Source organism: Leptodactylus fuscus, chromosome 11 (genome assembly GCF_031893055.1).
Source record: "Leptodactylus fuscus isolate aLepFus1 chromosome 11, aLepFus1.hap2, whole genome shotgun sequence".
In the NCBI taxonomy this organism is placed as follows: Eukaryota; Metazoa; Chordata; class Amphibia; order Anura; family Leptodactylidae; genus Leptodactylus; species Leptodactylus fuscus.
The window spans coordinates 81,900,369-81,927,387 of NC_134275.1; the positions used below are offsets into that span (position 1 = coordinate 81,900,369).

Sequence of the window (27,019 nt, forward strand, 5' to 3'; positions counted from 1 at the left end):
AGCAGAGCTGAACTAGTGGCGCTGCACTACTACGATCAGAATGAGGTGCACATGTAGCAGAGCTGAACTAGTAGCGCTGCACTACTGCGATCAGAATGAGGTGCACATGTAGCAGAGCTGAACTAGTAGCGCTGCACTACTGCGATCAGAAGGAGGTGCACATGTAGCAGAGCTGAACTAGTGGCGCTGCACTACTACGATCAGAATGAGGTGCACATGTAGCAGAGCTGAACTAGTGGCGCTGCAGTACTACGATCAGAATGAGGTGCACATGTAGCAGAGCTGAACTAGTGGCGCTGCACTACTGCGATCAGAATGAGGTGCACATGCAGCAGAGCTCAACGAGTAGCACTGCACTACTGCGATCAGAATGAGGTGCACATGTAGCAGAGCTGAACTAGTAGCGCTGCACTACTGCGATCAGAATGAGGTGCACATGTAGCAGAGCTGAACGAGTAGCACTGCACTACTGCGATCAGAATGAGGTGCACATGTAGCAGAGCTGAACTAGTGGCGCTGCACTACTGCGATCAGAATGAGGTGCACATGCAGCAGAGCTCAACTAGTGGCGCTGCAGTACTACGATCAGAATGAGGTGCCTTAAAGGGGTTGTAAAAATAGTCAAAAAATGGGCAAGTACAAGGAATACTGTAAAATAATAAGCTTAGCATACCAATACTTACCTGCACCCCCAGCCACACATTCCAGTGCTGCCTATCAGACCACAAAATCAGATTTACGTGGCTGCAGCAAGGAGGCGCCATACATACAGATCACTGCTGCAACCAATATGGGGCCTCCATGGTATCTAAAAGTGATTGGCTACAGCAGTGATCTGTGTATATAGCGCCTCCCTGCTGCAACCATGTAAACAGATCCCAGCATGGAGGACTGGAGGGCAGCGCTGCAAGCTGCAGTAAGGAGGACGAGGGAGGGGCGTGTATTTATTTACACTCCACCCCCCCAATCTGAGAACTTGGTACAGCCCCTTTAAAATTTTTGAACCTCTTCTTTAAAGGGAATGTGTATCTATAAAATACATATTGTTTTAAGAATTGTCAATGATTTTATTTTCCATATAGCCTGCAATTTTCCCTCTGGCTACCAAGCCAAATTACGCACCAACACATGCCAATTCTGTAGGGATTTTCTTTGCAGCAGTCACTTCATTGACATGACAGACAGGATTACAATAGAAGATAACACCTCCATAGATAACACCACTGACCCATCATTACATCACTACTGACAATAGATGATGTCACAGATTATCTCCTCCCTATCCCTGCACAGAGCAATTCTAGAAAACTCTTCCATAGACTTCAGTGTGTCCGCTCCAGACTATTGCTGCCTATGGCCATGACTATGCTGTAAATGCTAACAGAGGAGAGATCAGGCAAGATGGCGGATGCATTCTTTTTAGGGTCTTATTCACACGATTGTGTTCAGTCCGTAAAACGTGATCCGTATTTCCTGGACTGAGTGCGGCCGAGTGATTGGACCGAGGTCATAGTCAGACATAATGTAGCGCGCTCCTCATCGGCCGCTTCGCTACGTACTGAACTGACATAAATGCTGTGAGCGCCCTCTAGTGGCCGCTGCTGGTAGACACTGACACTGTCCTGCCCAGGGTTATGTTAATAGAATTTTTAAGGTTTTACGGCCATGTAACAATATGACACAATTATTTTTCAGGAAAAAATCGTCTGCTCGTCGACATCACAGAGGTAAGAGATTCTGGAAAATCATTAGGGGTTCACTTACTTACCAGATAATTTCATTGGCTTGCATTGCATTGATCTTCATTGACATGGCATCATCTTCTCCGGTCATAACGTATTAGGCTGGTTGATCTCCATTGCACCCTCACACACAGAAGCCTATGGAGAGGGGAGGAGGAGGTTGCTTATCTTTATAGACAGTGACAGAAGAGCTCTCACACACAGGGTAGTTACTCTTTGTGTGTCTTTTCCAGCATATTCCTCCTCCTCCCCTCTCCATAGACTTCTATGCACAAAATAATTCTGATAAACAGGGAAAGAAGCATTTTTCTTTAGTAAGATCTATGACAAATTTTCTCCTATGCACCTGGACTATTATATTTACCATTTATGTACACTTGTTTTATAGTTGGAGTTACACTTTAGTCTCCTCTTGAATTTGCTTTCTGCGTTGCAGACGGAGACAGATCCGACAGCTTCCCTCTGACAGAAACCGCCAGCTCTGACCTAAGCAGCCCTAGACTGGAGGCGGTGAGTATCAGCGGCTTCAGTCTCGCCCTCTGCTGGAGAGGAGAAGAATGACATGCTTATTTTTGTGCTTTTTGTTCCAGGACACAGAAGTTTATTACGTGGATCTGGAGATCATTCGGGATCCTTATAGAAAACCCTCCACGAGTCATAACACAATCTATGCAAATATCGTGTGAGCGGAGGATTGTGGGTGTAGCAGATACAGGACATGTATAGGATATCATGTGACGCCCGGGACTATTCCCTCTACCAGTGCAGGGACACATTAGAATTTGGGTGACAGTTTCGTGTACGTGGGCTTTAGCCATATAAAGTTTGGCAGTTTCATTGAGCTCCACCCACAATCTTGTCTAAAGGTCCTGGAGGGTCCTCAGCCGACAAGGGCCTACTTAAGGATCTGACTACTTGGATTTTACCAGTCCCATCCTTCTGTTTCCCCATGGAGATAAGCGGCGCCTGAGGCTGTAATCTCTCCTCTGTGGATCTGTTACTTTGTATCGCTTTATCTGTTACTGTATTTCCTTACACGATGACTCCGGACCATAAACTATTCATAATGTAAGTGATAATAAAGAGAAGCAAAAACAGACGGAGCGGCAACACGATGGACAGGTCAGGAAACGGTTAATGGATCCCTGTGATCATCTCTAAAGCACTAAAAGGAAATGACATAAAAATTACACTTCTTTTACCAACCCCAAGTTATCGTCTGTTTGATACTTCAGAGCTGTAATCTCCCGGCCTTCCTTGCAGGCTCCAGAGCTGTAAAGTGTTGTGGTGATTTCCATTATGGAAAGGTTATATGTCTATAGAGGTGTTTGATACAGAACTTAATGTCCCCATCCCACTATAGGGGGTCAGCTTAGCTGTTAGGGGCGTGACTGACAACAAGTGTGCTGACTGTCTCCAAAGACAACCAATGTAACTCTGGAGTATAATACAGGATAAGTAATGTAACGTATGTACACAGTGACTGTACCAGCAGAATAGTGAGCGCAGCTCTGGAGTATAATACAGGATAAGTAATGTAACGTATGTACACAGTGACTGCACCAGCAGAATAGTGAGCGCAGCTCTGGAGTATAATACAGGATAAGTAATGTAACGTATGTACACAGTGACTGCACCAGCAGAATAGTGAGCGCAGCTCTGGAGTATAATACAGGATAAGTAATGTAATGTATGTACACAGTGACTGCACCAGCAGAATAGTGAGCGCAGCTCTGGAGTATAATACAGGATAAGTAATGTAATGTATGTACACAGTGACTGCACCAGCAGAATAGTGAGCGCAGCTCTGGAGTATAATACAGGATATGTAATGTAATGTATGTACACAGTGACTGTACCAGCAGAATAGTGAGCGCAGCTCTGGAGTATAATACAGGATAAGTAATGTAACGTATGTACACAGTGACTGCACCAGCAGAATAGTGAGCGCAGCTCTGGAGTATAATACAGGATAAGTAATGTAACGTATGTACACAGTGACTGCACCAGCAGAATAGTGAGCGCAGCTCTGGAGTATAATACAGGATAAGTAATGTAACGTATGTACACAGTGACTGCACCAGCAGAATAGTGAGCGCAGCTCTGGGGTATAATACAGGATAAGTAATGTAATGTATGTACACAGTGACTGTACCAGCAGAATAGTGAGCGCAGCTCTGGAGTGTAATACAGGATAAGTAATGTAATGTATGTATGTACACAGTGACTGTACCAGCAGAATAGTGAGCGCAGCTCTGGAGTATAATACAGGATAAGTAATGTAATGTATGTACACAGTGACTGTACCAGCAGAATAGTGAGCGCAGCTCTGGAGTATAATACAGGATAAGTAATGTAATGTATGTACACAGTGACCAGCAGAATAGTGAGCGCAGCTCTGGAGTATAATACAGGATAAGTAATGTAATGTATGTACACAGTGACTGCACCAGCAGAATAGTGAGCGCAGCTCTGGAGTATAATACAGGATAAGTAATGTAATGTATGTACACAGTGACTGCACCAGCAGAATAGTGAGCGCAGCTCTGGAGTATAATACAGGATAAGTAATGTAATGTATGTACACAGTGACTGTACCAGCAGAATAGTGAGCGCAGCTCTGGAGTATAATACAGGATAAGTAATGTAATGTATGTACACAGTGACTGTACCAGCAGAATAGTGAGCGCAGCTCTGGAGTATAATACAGGATAAGTAATGTAATGTATGTACACAGTGACTGTACCAGCAGAATAGTGAGCGCAGCTCTGGAGTATAATACAGGATAAGCAATGTAATGTATGTACACAGTGACTGCACCAGCAGAATAGTGAGCACAGCTCTGGAGTATACAGTCCTATGAAAAAGTTTGGGCACCCCTATTAATCTTAATCATTTTTAGTTCTAAATATTTTGGTGTTTGCAGCAGCCATTTCAGTTTGATATATCTAATAACTGATGGACACAGTAATATTTCAGGATTGAAATGAGGTTTATTGTACTAACAGAAAATGTGCATTAAACCAAAATTTGACCAGTGCAAAAGTCTGGGCACCTCAACAGAAAAGTGACATTAATATTTAGCAGATCCTCCTTTTGCAAAGATAACAGCCTCTAGTCGCTTCCTGTAGCTTTTAATCAGTTCCTGGATCCTGGATGAAGGGATTTTGGACCATTTCTTTCTACAAAACAATTCAAGTTCGGTTAAGTTTGATGGTCGCCGAGCATGGACAGCCCGCTCTCAAATGATCTGAAAACAAAGATTGTTCAACATAGTTGTTCAGGGGAAGGATACAAAACGTTGTCTCAGAGATTTAACCTGTCAGTTTCCACTGTGAGGAACATAGTAAGGAAATGGAAGAGCACAGGGACAGTTCTTGTTAAGCCCAGAAGTGGCAGGCCAAGAAAAATATCAGAAAGGCAGCGAAGAAGAATGGTGAGAACAGTCAAGGACAATCCACAGACACCTCCAAAGAGCTGCAGCATCATCTTGCTGCAGATGGTGTCACTGTGCATCGGTCAACTATACAGCGCACTTTGCACAAATAGAAGCTGTATGGGAGAGTGATGAGAAAGAAGCCGTTTCTGCACGTACGCCACAAATAGAGTTGCCTGAGGTATGAAAAAGCACATTTGGAGAAGCCAACTTCATTTTGGAAGAAGGTCCTGTGGACTGATGAAACAAAGATTGAGTTGTTTGGTCATACAAAAAGGCGTTATGCATGGCGTCCAAAAAAAACAGCATTCCAAGAAAAACACATGCTACCCACTGTAAAATTTGGTGGAGGTTCCATCATGCTTTGGGGCTGTGTGACCAATGCCGGCATCGGGAATCTTGTTAAAGTTGAGGGTCGCATGGATTCCACTCAGTATCAGCAGATTCTTGAGAATAATGTTCAAGAATCAGTGACGAAGTTGAAGTTACGCCGGGGATGGATATTTCAGCAAGACAATGATCCAAAACACAGCTCCAAATCCTCAGGCATTCATGCAGAGGAACAATTACAATGTTCTGGAATGGCCATCCCAGTCCCCAGACCTGAATATCATTGAACATCTGTGGGATGATTGGAAGCGGGCTGTCCATGCTCGGCGACCATCTAACTTAACTGAACTTGAATTGTTTGTCCAAAATACCTTTATCCAGGATCCAGGAACTGATTAAAAGCTACAGGAAGCGACTAGAGGCTGTTATCTTTGCAAAAGGAGGATCTACTAAATATTAATGTCACTTTTCTGTTGAGGTGCCCATACTTTTGCACCGGTCAAATTTAGGTTTAATGCATATTGCGCATTTTCTGTTAGTGCAATAAACCTCATTTCAATCCTGAAATATTACTGTGTCCATCAGTTATTAGATATATCAAACTGAAATGGCTGCTGCAAACACCAAAATATTTAGAACTAAAAATGATTAAGATTAATAGGGGTGCCCAAACTTTTTCATAGGACTGTAATACAGGATAAGTAATGTAATGTATGTACACAGTGACTGTACCAGCAGAATAGTGAGCGCAGCTCTGGGGTATAATACAGGATAAGTAATGTAATGTATGTACACAGTGACTGTACCAGCAGAATAGTGAGCGCAGCAGAGTATGGTCTTCATAGAACATTGTAGTAACTGTGTAGTCATATCATGCAAAAATACCCTGAAGTAATACTCTAAAAGGGGTCATTCAGGAATTTAGACTTTACGGCCTCTTAGCATAAGTCATATATATCTGATTGATGAAGGGCCAACTTGTGGCCCCTGAACGGATCAGCTGTACGGGGTCGCCTCCAACACCCATGCTATAACACAGATGGAAGCAGTTCCCTCAGTGCCCTGTATAGAGATTGGGGGCGCCATACTGCAGCTCTGATCCTATTGAAGTCATTGATCAGATATAAATATCCTATCCTTGGCCATATTCCTGGACAATCCCTTTAAATATCTTCTCGGTACCATCCACTGTCCACCATTTTGAACATCAGAACAAGTCGCATTGTCTTGAAGCAGTTTATTTATAAATTGAAAGGGTTAAAAAAACCAAAACCAGTTTCCAGCATATAATAGATGAGAGAGGACGGGGGACGATGGTCTGGAGCTCCGGACCCTACAGAGACCCCAGAGAAGGGACAGAAAATGCATTTAACAAGATAAACAAAGATCAATCGCTTTCCGAAACTGCAGGGGTTAATATCGCCCCTCACCCATTCAACCAAAAAAAATAGCACCAGAAGGCAATGTCAGAAAACCGCCAGCTAAGACGCGACAGCTGCGATGTGCCGCGGACAATGGAGACGACGTTCATGGCACAAACATGACAAGTGGTGAGACAGAACAAAGTGAAGAAAGTGGTGTCGCCCCCTAGCAGTCATCTATCTACCTGGAGGACCCAAACTATTGCAACGAAGACCACCATTGCCCTTAACAGCCGAGGAAGGGAGTCCAATAGGGTGAGAATTGGCAAAAAATAAAAATTTGATTTGCTAGGCCCAACATGGCTACAGACATCTGACTTGCTGGACCAGTAACCATTGTATACATTGTGGCCTTATATTCTGATTTAAAGGGGCACTCCATCTAATACAAAAAAAACTGATTAATAGCGCACCAAGAGAGGGAAAAAGTCAATATGGAGCCTATCGACTATGCCCTTCCCCCACATTTGTGTTCTTGAGCTTAAATGGTTTGGCCAGGTTTAGAAAACATGGCTTCCTTCTTCTCAGGAAGTGACATCTCGCACACTGGTCACATGGCCATGCCGAGTTGCATTCAGTGATGTGATGTCACTTCCTGAGAAGAGTTTTTTTTTAATCTCTAGGACCATATAGAGAGGACCATGGTTGTTAGGCAGTGTATCCATAGCAACGGCACTGTCAGACTTGGATTTGTCAGACCTAACTTTATTGGCACTGTATCCATAATAGGGAAGGATAAAGACGCCACAGGCCGCTTTGCCTTATTAATCAGATTTTTCCTGCAATGGGGAGGTATTAAACAGGTGGAGGTAGAGAATGAAAAGGGTTAATGAGGGTTTGGAGGGATTTAACATATCATAGGCCTCATCACACAATACAGGCCGCCATTTTGTTAAGTCATTGTTATTGAGCCAAACCACTTCAAAATGGCCACCAGAGAATGTAGGAGACAAATACAGCTTAAAGATGGAGTGATGGCAACAAAAGTAGGTGGGCAACCTAGCACCAGAAAAACTGCAGGCAAGCATTCCAGTTAAATGGATACTGCGGATATAGATTAAAGGGGGCTCCCATCTAAACAAGCCTTTGGAAAAATCTGTTCAATATGGCAAGCGCCGAGATACCGCTCTGACCCTCCATTACACTATGCAGACCCAAGTAAGCCAAGGCTGGTCTCAACCGGTCTTGAGACTGTATCGGCACGGTAGGGATGGCCATGATCGGTAGAGTCAGCGATACCAGGCAACTCCCCGACACAGCCTGCATTAGTAATCAGATTTTCTATGGCCAGCTGTAGCCATATTGAATTTTCTAGTGCGCGCCATCACCATCTAGTGGCCATATAAGACATTACAGCCGCAGTCATTCCAATAGGGTCGTTAGACTTTTGTAGGGACACGTTAGACTTTGTACTCCAAGATGAAGCCCGACAAAGAGCCTCAAACATTTAGCAAAGGGTTAATCTTGCCGGAATGTCATTTATAAACTATATGGTATAAGCCACTAAAAACGGAGAGAATCGGCAGCCCATGATAAGCGGACGCGGTCATCTCCACCAAGGTCTATGTCCTCTCACCTACAGGAAGAACGGAAAAAACAGAAGGTCTAATTCCAGATAACTAGTGAAACCTACGGCAGCCTCGGACATTCAGACGGTTCTAGATATGGATATACACACTGTGCTACAGGCGGTGTGCATTGGTGGAAGATATGGAGGATACCATGAAACCCATAGACGGATACGGTATGGCGATATAAGAGACATTATAGAGGAGGCTGCCTCTATACTAACAGCGCATTGTCAGCGTGGGTGGCCTGACAACTAGCCTCAGGGTGGACGACAACTCAGATCTCCAGCTTGCGATTGATCAGTATCGAGCAGGCGGTCAGACATCCTCCGATCTTCGACACCTCCGTGCAAGATGCCGGGACTAGCGTATAATCTGTCAGCTTCTGAAAGACCTGCAAGAAGGAAACGGAGCAGATCGGTTATAGCGGGTGCAAGTCATGGGCTATAGACATGGTAGTCTTGCATTAGGGTGAAGGGGATTTTATACTGAAGGTCTATGTAAGAGGTTAGTGTCATGGTACCCCAGATTAGGATGGGACAGTAATGGAGACTGGCATAGTAAGGTGAACGGTGATGGCTGTAGACAAAGACCCATTCAGACACTATTACAGCGGACAGATGGTTGGCCGTTCTGGGTTTGTGTAGGATTGTTCGTTCCTGAAGGCTGAAGGTCCACCACTTCATCAGTCTACAGTCAGGCATATGGCCAACCTTTAGCATTGCTGCACAGCTTGGCCGGTATGATGTGTATTCTAGATGTATTCCCTACTGGAGTGAGAAGATTTAGGATACACAGCCTGCCACTGTCAGAAAGGAGAACGTAACCCATTCATCGTAAAATATTAGTTTGTCCTCAACATATAGTAATGGCAGGATTCTTGGGTGAAAGATCTGGCACAGAGAGGGGATGGGAATGATCTTGTGTGTACAGACATGTTGTGAACAAGTCTTTATAGTCATCTGGCCCAGGATAGAGAAGGAAAGGGAGAATTAATTAGGGGACGCAGCCTGTGGTGGTCCCGACTTCAACTCATTACACAGAGGAGTTGAATACAATGGTGAAGGCCTCTGCTTCTTGCATCACCATTTAGTGCCAGGAGCAGGACATGATATTGGGGCAACTGGAGGGGGCACAAAGAAATGGGTGGGGTCAAAGTGGTGGTGGGTGTGGCTAAATTCTAAATAGTCCCTTTAAGTCCTTTGAAAGTTGAGAGGAGAAGTTATGGAGGGTCCCTCGTGTCCCCCCCCCCCCCCCCCCCCCCCGAGTTTCAGCTCCGGGACCCATAAGCCTTTAGTGACGCCCCTGTTTGCAATGACAGCACAGCAGACCAGACAGTCATGGAGCGAGACCCTCACAGCCCAGAAAGTTATCACCTATCCTAAGACATCAGGGTAAGCTGTCATCTATAGGAGACCCCAGAGTGGGTCACACAGACAGGACAGTCACCTGAACACTGTTTGGATATTCCTCCGCACTGCGATGAACCAAGACGTTGGATTTGGGCCCCACGCGAGCGTAGATGCAATTGGCAGCAGGGTCATCGGGCACAGTCAGCGTCTCGTAATGGTGATCCGTCAGCTGCTCCATCATCTGAGAGGGAAGGAAGTTTATGCGGCTTTTAGGTTTACGTTGCATTATTTATAGGGACAGAGCGGCGAGGTCTAAAGCGAGCGACTCGTCCGACAAATGGGCAGGTGTAGGCGATCCCTCATTTATCAGTCTTACCTTGAGCGCCTTCTTCGCGGTGTCACTGCTGCCGATGACCAGGGTGTCAGGGCCGCCCATACTGCAGAAACTTTTTAGATGTAAATCTCCTGCAACAGGGACCGTGGAAACGGCGTAATCCTGAAAAACAGAATGGGGAAGGTTTAGGGCAATTTCCCAGGGGGATGAAATACAGAATTTGTGCAGGAACCCCCCCCCCCCCCCAAAAAAAAAAAAAAAAAAAAAAAATTAAAAAAAAAATTAAAAATAAATAAAAATTCCCTAAAGTCTCAACCACTGCAAAATGCTGCAAATTTTCCACGGATATTCTGCACCATGTCATCCTTGTGGAAACGCGCCGTCAAGACTTTTCTCTAACCATCTTGGTGATGACAAGCGGTTGCCATTGGATAAGACCGTAGATCCTGCCGCAAGTGTGAACCTAGCCTTAATTGTCTACAAACTAAATCTAGCGATGTTCATGGTAAAATCCCTTTAAGACCCAATACAGTCCAACCTCTAAAGGGTTAATAATCCATGCAGCTCGGAGTCCCTGGCGCCCCTTGGCTCTACTCTCTTGTACGGACCAGGGACTCCGAGCCGTTTAATTTGGAAGAATTGCAAAGACGCTTCATTGTTCCCATCTTTCCCTTAAAGCTGCAGAGCCCAGAACAAAGGTCCGTCCGTTACTTCTAGTCTGGCGCCCCTTTTACCGCTACTCACGAAGATCACCCAACAGCCCCGATCTCCGATTCTAGCTTATACCCTTCTCTGGTCACCTCCAAATCTACAGTCACAATTACGTCGCTTTCCTTTGGAACCGAGCAGCATCTCACCATCCTACACATCTCCAAACCATCTCCTGTCCCATAATGGAAGAACGTACTACCTCAGATTAAGGTTTAGGCCTTGGTTTCAAGATGAAAGTCATCTTGATGTGAATGGAGTAGAAGACATGAGGTTACGCTTCTTCAGTTCTATCCATGTTCATAGCTGACATTTCGGGTGGTGAGGACCTTAAAGTGTCTGGTTTTGGTCAAGTATGTGTAGTTTACGGAGACCTCAGGTGGCCTCATGGACATCAACGTGTGACCGTCACCAGATCTTGTGACCTCATATCCTGGCTATGGCCATTTGAGGTTTCTGAACACGTCTCACAAGGTAAGACCATCGACGTACCCAAATATGGGAAGGGAGCGCTAGTTTACCTGGTAGGTTTTTGCCACCATCTCAGCGCCTCGGAGATTGGTCCACTTTGACAAGCCCACAAAGATTTCTGTACCTGCGATAAGAACATTAGTATAGAAGTAATACCGGCCATGCAATGTACGGTACCGAGCTGCAAAATCGGCAAAGTCAACGAGGAAGAGTGGCGGAGTTCCTAGGACACACGCCGAAACTTTGCTACCTCACTGCTAAGATCGTCTATCCTAGTTTGGGTTTTATGCCCCACACTGAAAACTCAATCACCGCCAATGTTCAGGATGAGAACTAACTGAACGTATTCTGTGTATACAACCTCTACCCGTGTATCTCCATCTTATAGTCTACTCTAATCCTACAGGAGGCAAATGGAGACACCTACTGAGGTTCCCTCCCCTCGTAGGTTATTGCCCATCCAATCCTGTCCAACCCCTCTTAGCAGATTGTCTGCAGATCCCGAGCCTTTACTTATGGCCACCCATAGATTGGGCAACCATTCACATTAGATAGGACAACCTAGCTACAAAGTGGAGGAATCCAAAATGTCTGATCCTTTTTTCCCGCCCAACATCGGCCGTCAAGGATTTTCAGATAAAAGTGATTATTTGTGGGGCCGTCCTGATGTTTATGGCCAAGACCTTGACCATTCGGGAAGAAGGTCTACAATGTCATGAAGGAAAACCACCTTAGACCTCGACATCTTTCCCCGGGAGCTTCTCTCTCTGTGTTATTCATTGTGCTCATATATATGGTTATGACACATATATTGACCATGTTGGAGGCCATGTTGGCCCAATAATAATTCATCTTTTCTTCGAGTCCAAGAACATCTCATGCTACACACGTTCTCCAAACCCCTCTACCGCCAACTACCGGACCCAAGACCAAGACACCATCACTTACCTGTGAAGAGAATGTCGCTGGCATCCAATGTGGCGCCTTCATCTGTAAGTTCACAAACTCGAAATTTCAACTCTTCAAACAACTTACGTAAACCTTCTGTCTAAGAGGAAGATGGAGAAGAGCAGAGAGTGAGGAGGAAGGAACAGATGGCAGATGATGAAACAAAGATGGCACGCATACATAATGCTATGCCAGACAGACGTATACATTAGCACTCACCTCTTTTCTTCTTGCAGGGTTTGACGGGCGGGTGATTAAAGCTGTATCTGCTATTACCACTGCCATGTCACCAATTAGTTGCCCTCGGGGCAGATCTTCATGCGGAGGAAGCTCCATCACTTGAAGCCCCATTTTCTGTCTTAAGATGCCACAAAAGACTCCACTTTCCCTCTGCGCCCTTGCAAGGTCCACCTTTCCATCTGCCTCTTGGGCCAGAGAGGAGGGCACCCCTCTGACCACAGCATGAGTGTATCTACCAGTCATTTCTGACGCCCCAAGATTGGGGTAACAAGTCAAAACTTTTGGGTTGTCAGGGCTTGTCCAATGTGGCCCCCGTCTTCTCCCCCTGGATTATGGCTCCTTCTCGCCCCTGGTCTCCTGCCTGGATGAGTTCCTCTCTCAACTTCGCCTCCGATTTCCTTCCTGACTTCACATCCTGCAAGAAAAAGGAATGACAAGTATGTTCAGAAATGTATACATGCGACAAACACACCGCGGTCACCATGTGGACGACAAGTGGACAATAACATGATAGTAAAACCTCATACCGGCGGGCAGTGGGCACAGCCGCACGTCTAAATTTGGTCCCAAAATTTGTTCCCTTGCAGGAGGTGATAAAAGCCCATGGGTAACAGCAAAGCCTCTGAAACTTCTGGACATTCCACCGGTATGATGGCAGCAGACAACTATAGATGGCAGAGCGGTCCTTGTGATGAGATCTAGTAACTTGGTATGATCCTAGCGGGAAATAACCCAGACCGGGGGCTGCTACGAGACATCATGGCCTTGTTGTGACTGCGCCAAAGGACCTCCTGTGACCTGGACCAACACTAGTGTCACAAGGGTGCACTCAGCTCTGCTACATCTGCTCAGCACCGCTGTGTTACAAGGCACAACCTGTCCTGACCCCTGCCTTGAGTATAGGGGGTTAAGTTACCACTCTTACAACCTTTTAACCCACTCAGTGCTGGAAGGGTCACATGTAACACCCTTCCTATTAGGGACGGCTTAAAGGCACAGCGCTCGATTAGCCACGTTCACGCTAGTTTGTCGACTGCTGGATGTCATACGGTACATATAAAGTAAATGCCATGCTGTCGCTAAGCCCCCCCCCCCCCCCCCCCCCCCAGGGCTGTGCAAGGGATCGGCCTCTCCCAGAGTTGAAAGGGTTAATCAAAGCCGTAGACTGTGGCGATACAAGGGTCATAGGATTACAATGCAGTCTTATAAAGCATCAGGCATATATTTTGGGGGGACGCAATATCAATAGTGGCGATATAACAATAGATTCGGGTGGTCCTACCCCAGCAGACCAGCACTGTAAGTTTCGGGCCCACTGGTTCGCAAGGATATTAAGGATTTTACTGCGCTGCTCTTGTTTTTAACCCTTCATAGGACAGACAGATAAGTGAATTTTGGAGGGGGTGGCGAGGACAGATGGATGGAGGGATGGGAGACACCATGCACCGGAGAAGACATGAAGTCACAGGGCGGAGGGACCCGGCCAGACACCAGCAGGTCCCATGTACAGGAGACTGCGGGCACCTGGAGGATGAGAGCAGGGCATGGGCTGTGTATGGGGGTGACATGCAGCGGGGCTGAGGGGCGAGGGCTGTGACAGCAGGGAGGAGGGTGACAGGGTGAGGCCAAAACTGCAGGGCCTGGGTGCAGGGAGGGAAGTGAAGGGTCACTCACCACAGGGAGGATAGGGTCCAAACACGTGATAAGTCCTTGTCCCTTGTCCCCAAACCGCAGAACGCTGGGGTCACCCAGTCCAGACCGTCCCTGCTGCCTCCCCCCTCAGCCCTCCCTTCTCTCCATCTCCCCATCATCCCTCCTCCAGCCCTCCCTCCGCTCTGCTCCCTCCTCCTGCAAGCACAGCCCTGCAAACATACAAGGAATGGGGCACAGACTGCCAGGGACCCCTCCGTATACACACACTGGGTGTATACAGAGATATATACAGCTATACACACAGCACAGGCACCGCCATCATCTGTATACAGGAGACTGACACTTATACATGGAGTATACGGTATATAGGCACATATAGGACAGTCTCCTGTATACAAGGGGAGGAGTGTCTATCCTATGCGTGTCTATATATACTGTGTAGAAGTTTTAGACACCCCTCATCCTGTATACAGGAGACCGACACTTCCATGCTGTGTATATACAGGATGGGATCACTTATGTATATATACACATTGCGCTAGTCATATATACACACAAGACATGCCAACCTATATGTACAGACAGAGAATACATATGCAACCATCTATGTACACAGCAAGGTCTATATAGGATGTATATACACACCAGCATATCCCCTCTGCTCCACCATATCTGTCTAGAAGTCCATATATACTATATACAGGGTTTGTGTCTGTATTAGACCAGGGTTATAGGGCCAAATAGAGTGTCAGCTCTTCCGCCAAGACAGAGCCATCTAAGATCAGCCCCTACACCTCTCACACCCCATATTACCTTCCACCCCATGCAGATCTCCCACAGGAAGGGATCGGCTCATTAACCTTATAACCCTCCAAACCTGTCATTAGGGAGGAGTCACTATAATTAACCCCTCCATTGCTGAGCACGCCCGCACTAGTCCTGGGTAATGGCTTGCACAACAGTAGCAGGTCTGTCTTGAGTTTCTTTAGTTGTTCCGTGTCCCATAAATTTTGCAGCCTCAAGTCCTGCTGCTATTAGGGCGCCCAATGTAAACTCTACCCCCCCTCTCTGTATGGCTGCACATGGAGTCCTGATGGGACTATATTATGGGCCAGTAGGTGCCATCCCATCTATTTACTATTCCAGCTAGGCCAGTGTTTGACCTGATCATAGATCCTTGGGATCCCAAAAAAAGAGGGGATCTATCAGACACCTGGACGTGCAGACAAATATTCTGGCCCTTGCCCACAAACTATCTGGTAAATTGCTTTCTCCCTATAGAAAACACATGCATGCTCTCCTGGACTGTGCATGCATGTGTACGGCGAGGCAGGGAGGAATAGCCCCGAACGCTGAAGTTTTGAGGTTGTATGACCACAGTGTGAAGTGTAATGTGGTTAGTGGGTAACCTACATATTAGGGAATCGTTCCCTACCCAGTTATTACTGTGGTGGGTTATGGAGATCTGAGGTCGGCTTAGAAGAACCACAAGAGCTTACGGGCTCTGCTCTGGTGGCCACAATGCTGGCCTTATAGGAAGGTGTTATAGGCTGAAGCTACACGTTGCGGAAACGTGTTGCAGATTTGCATTTTTTTGTTATAGATATAGCTGTGTTTTTTGTTGCAGATTTTGCTGTGTTTTTTGTTGTAGATTTTGCTGTGTTTTTTGTTGCAGATATTGCTGTGTTTTATTGAAGATTTTGCTGTGTTTTTTGTTGCAGATATTGCTGTGTTTTTTGTTGCAGGTTTTGCTGTTTTGTTGCAGGTTTTGCTGTGTTTTTTTGTTGCAGATATTACTGTGTTTTGTTGCAGATATTGCTGTTTTGTTGCAGGTTTTGTTGTGTTTTGTTGCAGGTTTTGCTGTGTTTTGTTGCAGGTTTTGCTGTGTTTTGTTGCAGGTTTTGCTGTGTTTTGTTGCAGGTTTTGCTGTGTTTTGTTGCAGGTTTTGCTGTGTTTTGTGGCAGGTTTTGCTGTGTTTTGTGGCAGGTTTTGCTGTGTTTTGTTGCAGGTTTTGCTGTGTTTTGTTGCAGGTTTTGTTGTGTTTTGTTGCAGGTTTTGCTGTGTTTTGTTGCAGGTTTTGCTGTGTTTTGTTGCAGGTTTTGCTGTGTTTTGTTGCAGATATTGCTGTGTTTTGTTGCAGATTTTACTGTGTGTTTTGTTGCAGATATTGCTGTGTTTTTTGTTGCAGATATTGCTGTGTTTTTTGTTGCAGATATTGCTGTGTTTTTTGTTGCAGATATTGCTGTGTTTTGTTGCAGGTTTTGCTGTGTTTTGTTGCAGGTTTTGCTGTGTTTTGTTGCAGGTTTTGCTGTGTTTTGTTGCAGGTTTTGCTGTGTTTTGTTGCAGGTTTTGCTGTGTTTTGTTGCAGGTTTTGCTGTGTTTTGTTGCAGGTTTTGCTGTGTTTTGTTGCAGGTTTTGCTGTGTTTTGTTGCAGGTTTTGCTGTGTTTTGTTGCAGATTTTGCTGTGTTTTGTTGCAGATTTTACTGTGTGTTTTGTTGCAGATATTGCTGTGTTTTTTGTTGCAGATATTGCTGTGTTTTTTGTTGCAGATATTGCTGTGTTTTTTGTTGCAGGTTTTGCTGTGTTTTGTTGCAGGTTTTGCTGTGTTTTGTTGCAGGTTTTGCTGTGTTTTGTTGCAGGTTTTGCTGTGTTTTGTTGCAGGTTTTGCTGTGTTTTGTTGCAGATATTGCTGTGTTTTGTTGCAGATTTTACTGTGTGTTTTGTTGCAGATATTGCTGTGTTTTTTGTTGCAGATATTGCTGTGTTTTTTGTTGCAGATATTGCTGTGTTTTTTGTTGCAGATATTGCTGTGTTTTGTTGCAGGTTTTGCTGTGTTTTGTTGCAGGTTTTGCTGTGTTTTGTTGCAGGTTTTGCTGTGTTTTGTTGCAGGTTTTGCTGTGTTTTGTTGCAGGTTTTGCTGTGTTTTGTTGCAGGTTTTGCTGTGTTTTGTTGCAGGTTTTGCTGTGTTTTGTTGCAGGTTTTGCTGTGTTTTGTTGCAGGTTTTGCTGTGTTTTGTTGCAGATTTTGCTGTGTTTTGTTGCAGATTTTACTGTGTGTTTTGTTGCAGATATTGCTGTGTTTTTTGTTGCAGATATTGCTGTGTTTTTTGTTGCAGATATTGCTGTGTTTTGTTGCAGGTTTTGCTGTGTTTTGTTGCAGGTTTTGCTGTGTTTTTTGTTGCAGATTTTGCTGTTTTTTTGTTGCACATTTTGCTGTGTTTTTTAACCCAAAGCCAGAAGTGGCTTCAAATCTATAGGAAGTCCTAAATGTCTCCTTTCTGCTAAATTCACTTCTGGCTTTGGCTTAAAAAATCTACAAGCCAAAAACAAAACTTCCTAGTAACCTGGGGCCTTAGACCTCATGTTGCAAAAATGCAACAGCAATAAAGGCTATGTTTTACATTACCAGCAACGTGAATGAGATTCTGGTTACTCTATAAATCTATATATACCTTCACCCCAGTACATCACAAATATCCACATAATATATCGCACTTGTGCACATGATCCCGGTATCTGGATACACCACATTTCCCATGACCTTTACATAAAGGAGCTTGCACTTTCCATTTTAATGCTTTATCCTTTGCGGTTATATATGGAGGAAATTTCTATGTAATCTACAACATATTATTAGATTTTGCAGTCATGTTTTATATCTGGCCTCATATGCTGTATGACACTATTGTTATATATATCACCGTATAGAAGGTCAGAAGTTGTACTGTGCAGATAACTCCATATATATAGGCAGGGTCGGCTCCAGGTCTGTGTTGGCCCTTGGGTGACGATCGCTGTGGGCCCCTTTGCAGCACAACTCATATGGTGGCAGTGTGATCCTCTAAAAGACTCTGCAGCAAAAAAAACCATCCAAAATGGCACTTTATACCTGCACCCCTAAGGGGGGCAACTTTTAATGCCCCCGTTTTGTCCGCTCCGGTACTGGAATACATAATCTTGTCATTGCTGAGCAGGGAAGGGGCGGGAAGGCTGGTCAGAAAGGATTAAATCTGTACTCGCCAGTCAATCCCTGGCATCTGCAGATGCTGAGTGGCCCCCCTGGTGCACTGGGCCCTGGCACTTACCCCGGTTTACCTGGTGCTGGTACCAGACCTGTGTAGTGCAAATTTTAAGGCACAGAGGAGTCTAAATTATTTTGCACCCTGTAATACCTCCTTTGCCCTGTGGGGGTGCTGCAGGGAAATTGAACCAGGATTACAGTGCAGATTGCAGGATCCTTAGTAGCAGGACACCCTGTTCTCTGTTTATTTTCAGGGGGAACAGCTGAAATTCTTAATAATAGCTTCATCTTTAAGGACAAGAACTTTTTCTTAAAGAAGATACGGCTATCATCCTTCCTTCCTGTCTCACACTGGCTGCTATCTCCGAGCACAGGCATCCTATACTTGGTGTAAATAGTAAACCTCAGGCCCTGTACATTATGACTCACGTATCTCGCTGGCCAATGGCAGGAGGTCATGTTGATTTATATAAAGTGACAGCTTCTTGTGGGAATCCTTGGAGACGTCTCTACTAATGCATGGAGATGGGGTCATATATTGAAGTCTGCTTGATGCTATTATATGTGACATGTACATTAGGGGAGCGACCGGTAAGATTGTTCTCCGCGCTCCATTAAGACTCATTACTCTCATCTCCTTCGTTGTCTAATGTGTTTTCTTGTTTCTGTCTTTAAGGGATGTCCAACAACTTGTCAGTGCCCGGAAATATCTACGTGTCCCCCAGGTGCAGCCCCGGTGCCAGACTCCTGTGGTTGTGGATGTGCGGTTTGTGCCCGAGGCCTTGACTCCGAATGTGATGGGTTTAGACCATGTGATACTACCCAATATCTGACCTGTGACTATCAAGGAGACTCGAGCGGACAGCGAGGGGTGTGCAAAGGTTTGTTATATTAAAGTTCTATTTCTGCTAAATTCAATGGGTTGGTCGCCTTCAGACAACTTTAATACTTAACCCTTAAGTACTGTCATGGTGTCTATCATAAGGAGCCCTGCAGATAGATAGGTTACTGTCACCAGAACCAGCATATCACCCCAGCCCTGCAGATAGATAGGTTACTGTCACCATACCCAGCATATCACCCCAGCCCTGCAGATAGATAGGTTACTGTCACCAGAACCAGCATATCACCCCAGCCCTGCAGATAGATAGGTTACTGTCACCATACCCAGCATATCACCCCAGCCCTGCAGATAGATAGGTTACTGTCACCAGAACCAGCATATCACCCCAGCCCTGCAGATAGATAGGTTACTGTCACCAGACCCAGCATATCACCCCAGCACTGCAGATAGATAGGTTACTGTCACCAGACCCAGCATATCACCCCAGCCCTGCAGATAGATAGGTTACTGTCACCAGAACCAGTATATCACCCCAGCCCTGCAGATAGATAGGTTACTGTCACCAGAACCAGCATATCACCCCAGCCCTGCAGATAGATAGGTTACTGTCACCAGAACCAGCATATCACCCCAGCCCTGCAGATAGATAGGTTACTGTCACCAGACCCAGCATATCACCCCAGCCCTGCAGATAGATAGGTTACTGTCACCAGAACCAGCATATCACCCCAGCCCTGCAGATAGATAGGTTACTGTCACCAGAACCAGCATATCACCCCAGCCCTGCAGATAGATAGGTTACTGTCACCAGACCCAGCATATCACCCCAGCCCTGCAGATAGATAGGTTACTGTCACCAGAACCAGCATATCACCCCAGACCTGCAGATAGATAGGTTACTGTCACCAGACCCAGCATATCACCCCAGACCTGCAGATAGATAGGTTACTGTCACCAGACCCAGTATATCACCCCAGCCCTGCAGATAGATAGGTTACTGTCACCAGAACCAGCATATCACCCCAGCCCTGCAGATAGATAGGTTACTGTCACCAGAACCAGCATATCACCCCAGCCCTGCAGATAGATAGGTTACTGTCACCAGAACCAGCATATCACCCCAGCCCTGCAGATAGATAGGTTACTGTCACCAGAACCAGCATATCACCCCAGCCCCGCAGATAGATAGGTTACTGTCACCAGAACCAGCATATCACCCCAGCCCTGCAGATAGATAGGTTACTGTCACCAGAACCAGCATATCACCCCAGCCCCGCAGATAGATAGGTTACTGTCACCAGAACCAGCATATCACCCCAGTCCTGCAGATAGATAGGTTACTGTCACCAGATCCAGCATATCACCCCAGTCCTGCAGATAGATAGATTACTGTCACCAGAACCAGCATATCACCCCAGCCCTGCAGATAGATAGGTTACTGTCACCAGAACCAGCATATCACCCCAGTCCTGCAGATAGATAGGTTACTGTCACCAGATCCAGCATATCACCCCAGTCCTGCAGATAGATAGATTACTGTCACCAGAACCAGCATATCACCCCAGTCCTGCAGATAGATAGGTTACTGTCACCAGATCCAGCATATCACCCCAGCCCTGCAGATAGATAGGTTACTGTCACCAGAACCAGCATATCACCCCAGCCCTGCAGATAGATAGGTTACTGTCACCAGAACCAGCATATCCCCCCAGCCCTGCAGATAGATAGGTTACTGTCACCAGACTCAGCATATCACCCCAGCCCTGTGATTGTATCTAGTTCAGATATATATTTGGGATTCAGGTCAGTACATTTGACCTTCACAGATACATTGTAGCATATTATTAGGGCAGGAATGGAATTTGTGACTCTGGTGTTTCTAGGTATCAGAGAATTGTTTTAACTGGTTGGATTAGTAGCAGACCCTCAGCTGTGAGAAGTTTATAGTGATATAATTTCCATCAGTTTCATCTTTACCTTTGTTTCTATTCAAACTTTGTTTTTAACCCTTTAATCCTTCCTCCATTTCTTTAGTCCGCTATGAGGGTCAGTCCTGCTTCTATGATGGCAATGAGATTCCCCACGGAGAAGGCTTTGAAATAGACTGTGAGAGCTACTGCAGATGTGAGAATGGGAAAACCGTCTGTACCCCTCTGTGTCCCGAACCTGAGAAACCCCTCAACCCTAACTGCAAGGAAATGCAACTGGTGACTGGTAAGATTTGGTTATTGGAGGGTAGTTGTTACACCCCAGCGCTGGTGTCTGAGCTCCTCAGAGGGCCTGATATAGATTTCTCATTGCGGCCCACATACACAGTAACAAAGTAGCAAAACTAACAAAAGTAACATATTTTTTTCCAAAAACAGCGCCACCCTTATCCATAGGCTGCATCTGGTATTGCAACTCAGCTCAATGTAAACATTTGCGGATGAGTTGCAATACTAGACAGAGCCCACAAGTCAGAGTGGCGCTGTTGCTTTGGCTTTTATCTCTTGGACACCCCCTACTATTATTTGAGCGACCTATTAGCAGCCATGTGAATGTCACTCTCATTTTAGTAGGAGACCTCTTCCTGGCAATGTCCCGGGCAGGCAATCTTCCATGTCCACCTGTGTCTATGTTCATGTGGTTATCGTCATTGGTAAATGTTTTTTAATTTTTGATTATAGTTTAGGATTAGAAATATATGGCTCCCTTCTTCCCAAAACAGCGCCACGCCTGTCAATAGGTTGCATATGGTATTGCAGCAGTGTCATTCCCTGTAATGGAGCCGAGTTGCAATTTCAAACACAACCTGTGGACAGGGGTGGCGCTGCGTCTGGAGGAAAGCAGCCATTTTTTTCTAATCTCTACAGCCCCTTTAATTTGGGGGTCTTATTGATCTGGAGATCAGTTCAGGCTCTCCACATGTCAGATTTAGGACATTGCAGGAATGTCCTTTCTATATAGATTGTCGTAACTTCAGTTCCAGGTGAGTGCTGCGCCCAGTGGAGATGTGCCGAGGAGTCAAGTGGCTTGGCTGAGTCCCGGGATGTCTACGAAGCTCCAGACGATGAGTCTATGGATGAAGAGGCAAAGACCAGGAGCAGAAGAGAAGCCCCTGATTCAGGTGGTGACTTATAACTGGGTGTGGAGGGGAGGGGAAGGGATAGAGTTTTGGATGGTGGGGACTGGGGACAGAAGGTACTGGGGGTCTACCCTCAACTACCTATAGGAAGTAGACCATAGTACCCTTCAAATTTGGGAGTCTTCTGTAGGAATATTATTTTGTTGGACCCTGGGCCCACTGGAGGATGATTTGGTACTTGGTGGCCCAGTCTGACCCTACTGGTACCTGGTACTGGTATCTAAATATCCAAATTCTCCAATGTTTCGCTAAGGAGGTCCAGCATGGCCCAGGCCCCACCAATTCTTGGAAACATGACTAGTTCTTCTTTTGGACCTTGACTCATAACCAAAACCGCTTGGTAGACGCAATTAGGGGGTTATTTAAAATTAGGATCAGAGGTGTCACATGATCTACCATGACCCCCAACTATTATGTATCATTTATTGTTCGGGTCCCCTCATATTGGGAAGAACCACATCCGACAGCCGACAGTGCCCTCTGAACCCCCTCAAATGACTCCCCGATTAGTAAAAGTGAGTCTTGTATGTTTCCAGAAATAGCACCATATCTTTATAGGCTGTGTCCGGAATTACAGCTCCTCACCAATCAAGTAAGTAGGAATGAGCTGCAATACCAGACACAGCCATTGGCTAATGGTGGCGCTGTTTCCAAGAAAAAAACAAAACTACAGATCCCCTTTTCTAGTGCTGAACAACCCTAGATGTCACAGTGGAAATGGGACTATGTTACTGGCAGGTTCTGCTCTGGATTGACGCACTGCACCAGTAACATGTACCATAGAATATATTACTATTAGCTCCAGTATATTATAGTATACAGGACTGTGTGAGGCTTCGTGTGACAATAACGACATAAGGAAATCTCATTGTCATGCTCTATAGATACAGAACAGAGTGAAGAGCCAATGGAAGACCCCTCCCCCTGTAATCCAGACACCGAGTGGACCCCCTGCTCGCGCACATGTGGATTCGGCAACTCAGTGCGAATAGTGTACGACAAGGAAACGTGTATCCCTAAAGCTGAGAAGAGGCTGTGCATGATCAGACCCTGCAAGGGACAATACCCCAGCGCCAATTACACGGTAAATTCTCTACATTTTCCATTTCTAGTTCCTTCCTGGCCCTTAAAGGAGTTTCTCAGTTTTTGCTTTGTTGGGCCAAATAACTGGATCAATGCAAAACTCGATTTAAATTCAGCACTATTTATCCGATTTCTTATCAGGTCATTGACCTCGGCTGTGATGTTTCCTTTGCAAGCTGACTACCCCTCCCTGTGAGCAGTGCAGCCAACAAACAAAACATCACAGCAGTATGTAAGAAGTCTAGATAGACGCAAATAATGAAAGATACAGGTATTTTTCTTTAGTTAAATATATTGTAAAATTTGTTCCCTTCACCTGCACTGTGGATTTATGAAAAAAAAAAAAAGTTTTCTTACACTTTAAAGTTTACCTCCAGTTAATTACAATATTACATTTGACCAACTCCACCAACTCTTTACATCCTTTGCTGATTCCATTGCAGTTGGAATTTTTTCTCTAGCCCCCACCATTCCTGAGCAATCAATGCTCTAAGTTTCAGTACTCAATATGCTAATTAGGTTCCCTACTGTCAGGAGGGTGGTTCCAGACTATCTGCTCCTCCCACCTGACAGTAGAGAGCCTCTGGATGACAAACTAACAACACTGGTTGCTCAGGAATATATATAATTTATGCGCTATAACCAAGGACAATCCTTACGATCCTTCCACTGTGTATTGTCTCCTCAGGGGTGTTCGCTAGTTTTGGAGGTCGTCTTGAGGCTCTTACTGATTTCTTTCCTATTCTTGTCTTTCTGGCAGGTCCTTAAGGCAAACAATGTCTGCAGCCACATCATGCGCTGGTCCCATCCAATGCACCTCCGTTTCCGTGACTGTCTGTCCAGCCGCCCCTTACTCCCCAAATTCTGCGGTCTTTGCTCAGATGGGCGTTTCTGCACACCTCTAATGAGCGAGACGCGCCCAGTGGCATTTAAGTGTGCCCAACTCAACAAGAAAGTCATCCGCCAAGTGATGTGGGTGCAGAGGTGTCAATGTGGGGGCAAAAAGGGGAAGAAAGGGAAGAAGGGAGGGGGTGTAATAAGGCCGAAGGGGGAGATCACCAATGAGGTGGTGGGAGATGACTAAATGGTGCCAGTAAGGTGCCATAACAAATGGGCAATAAAAATAGGGAGTGAGATTATATCACATGACATCTATGGGGTCCAGCACCCATAGGTGACTGATGGTAATTAAAGGGACCGTGTCACCAGAAACTGGCCTATATTATAAACCAAGTTGTTTATGTTAAATCTATTTTGTTAAGAATTTTTGATAAATTTTTTAAAAAAATTTCCAAGTCACTATTTTACAAATAAATACTAAATCCTGCAATTTTCACTCTTGCCACTAAGCCTAATGATAGACAGACAACTGCCAAATTTGTAGGGCTTTTCTTTGGAGCAGGCACGTAATTTACATCACAGACAGTATTATTATAGACAATAACACCTTTATAGATAACACCCTTAGTGACCTATCATGGCACCACTGAGAGTAGATGATGTCACAACTTCCTTAGACAGAGCATGTACCCCTTTAAGCCCACAAGGAATCAATAGTTTGGGGTATTGGAGGAACTTTAAAGCTAAAGATCCGGCTATCCTTTGGCTCACGTGTGGTCCCATCACGAAACAGTGGGTTGGGGTCTTGCTCTGCTTATGGTGCAGATTTGCAGTTTTAGAATTCTATTCCTATTCTCTCTCAGTACAGAATCACTTTTATGTTCCGCATCTGTCAATGAATGTAATAAAATAGTATCACATGTTTCCTCTGCCTCTTGTACTCTACATAATGAAATGCAGATGACAAGTGGGGGTGGGATCGAGGAATTCAGAATGGGAATGACTGTAACAGCTGAACATCATCTTATTATGATATGTCATTTGTATAGTCTGCAGCGCGATGGCCGTTCATAATGGGGGGCTCGTGGGTTCCCTGTCTCAGGTACTTTGCATTAGGGTACATTTCAGTATAATGCAAGGTTCCAGAAGAAGCAGATGGGTTACAACATTTCTAAAGATTGACGTAGACGGAATCTTAGATGCTGAGAAATCTCAAGGCTATGGGCAAAGAATGCAATAAGTATGGGGCCACTGGATGGTAAGGGGCCGTGTCCAGGTCTCTCCCTCATTTTAATGATTGTTGAGGTCCTGCACAGTCATGTGACCTCCAGGGGTCCTGTAACAGCAGTGGAAATGGTTGCACAGGTCTTATAGTAGCCTGGGGGCACCTGAGCCTATAGTCTTAGGTGGTTAATGTCAAGCAGCTCCTGAATGGGGCTCCAATTGGACCGTCTGAAGTCTATGTAGACCACCATGTAGACCACTATGAAGATCACTATGTAGACCACCATGTAGACCACCATGTAGACCACTATGTAGACCATTATGAAGATCACCATGTAGACCACCATGTAGACCACTATGTAGACCATTATGTAGACCACTATGAAGACCACTATGTAGACCACAATGTAGACCACTGCCCCATTTCTATTTACAAAAGCCAAGTTCTGGTGAAGACAAAATAAATAGACAAGAAACAGAGGTTGCGGACAAAGAGACAGTGTATGACAACACCCCTGCCCCCTCCGAGCTCCTTATAATGGGAGGTCTCGTCCCTTGTGATAATCACGAGGGTGTTCACACACAGCTATAGTGAGTCACCGAGCAGTTATGTACGGAGTGAATACAGCAGCTTATTATCCTTCTAGAGTTTCCTCGTCCACCTCTTATAAAGCGCTCCCCTATTACTGGATGAGGTCTTAGGTACTGTCAGAGATTCCTTCTAGGTGATGGTCACCCTGGATTCTCAAGAAAGCCAAGAATTCTTTGTAGGGTTACCTGCAATTTGGTCAATTAGGGTAAAATGTTAGAACTAGAGATGAGCGAACAGTGAAATGTTCGATTCGAGTAGCCGCTCAATACTCTACTGTTCGATCGAACATCGAATCCCATTATAGTCTATGGGGAATAAATACTCGTTTAGGGGGAAACCACTATTCGGCTCAGGAGGGTCACCAAGTCCACTATGGCACCCCAGGAAATGAGGCCAACACCCTGGAATGCAACTGGGACAGCAGGGGAAGCATGTCTGGGGGCAGCTAACAAGCCCAAGTCACTGTATTACATCGGGATCCCTGTCAGCTTGCGATATGCGGGAGCTGACTTTTTCCCATAGGAATGCATTGACCAGCGTTGATTGGCTGAATGCCATACAGAGTACAGCATTCAGCCAATCAACGCTGGTTCTGCCGGAGGCTCGTGTGTGAGGAGGCGGAGTCTAAGATCAGACCAGAATGGAGACTGCTGTGGACCGATTTTAGACTCCACCTACTCCAGCAGAACCAGCGTTGATTGGCCAAATGTTGTACTCTGTATGGCATTTGGCCAATCAATGCTGGTCAATGCATTCCTATGCTGAGATGTAGCAGTGCTGGCCGTGCGCTCAGCTTGGCTACACCGGAGATGTCAACCCTGTTGCACACTCAACTCTGCTGCATCTCACACTAGAGCTTACGATGATGGATTCTGGTGAATCTCTTCTACTCCGAGTAACTACCACATCCTACCAGCCATGAAGTTTATTCCCTGGTCACGACAGACTATTGGACATATTCTTTAATTTTCAGATTGGGGGTTATGAATACCCATCTCTGATTTATGTCACGTCTCCCTATCTACATAGACTCAGACCCCAGCAGACAGATTCCACCATTTCTAGGTTTCATGGTTTGGGGCAGG

The 27,019-nt window shown here is 45.5% G+C and overlaps 2 protein-coding genes across 2 annotated transcripts; one reads left to right on the forward strand and one right to left on the reverse strand.

Annotated features, from left to right (window-relative positions):
* Window positions 1–6,737: 6,737 nt before the first annotated feature.
* Window positions 6,738–14,328, reverse strand: DDAH2 (DDAH family member 2, ADMA-independent). Its single transcript, XM_075260613.1, has 7 exons — window positions 14,225–14,328; window positions 12,530–12,965; window positions 12,311–12,410; window positions 11,413–11,486; window positions 10,226–10,345; window positions 9,947–10,090; window positions 6,738–8,891 (listed from the first exon to the last, which is right to left on the reverse strand). The coding sequence occupies exons 2-7, from the start codon at window positions 12,791–12,793 to the stop codon at window positions 8,775–8,777; spliced, it is 819 nt and encodes a 272-aa protein (XP_075116714.1). The 5' UTR covers window positions 12,794–12,965; window positions 14,225–14,328; the 3' UTR covers window positions 6,738–8,774.
* A 4,401-nt stretch (window positions 14,329–18,729) lies between these two features.
* LOC142185264 (CCN family member 1-like) lies at window positions 18,730–25,025 on the forward strand. The gene is made up of 6 exons (XM_075260575.1): window positions 18,730–18,815; window positions 18,901–19,105; window positions 21,103–21,282; window positions 22,034–22,177; window positions 23,080–23,279; window positions 24,039–25,025. Exons 1-6 carry the CDS (start codon window positions 18,744–18,746, stop codon window positions 24,360–24,362), a joined length of 1,125 nt encoding a protein of 374 aa, XP_075116676.1. The 5' UTR covers window positions 18,730–18,743; the 3' UTR covers window positions 24,363–25,025.
* The last annotated feature ends 1,994 nt before the right edge of the window (window positions 25,026–27,019 follow it).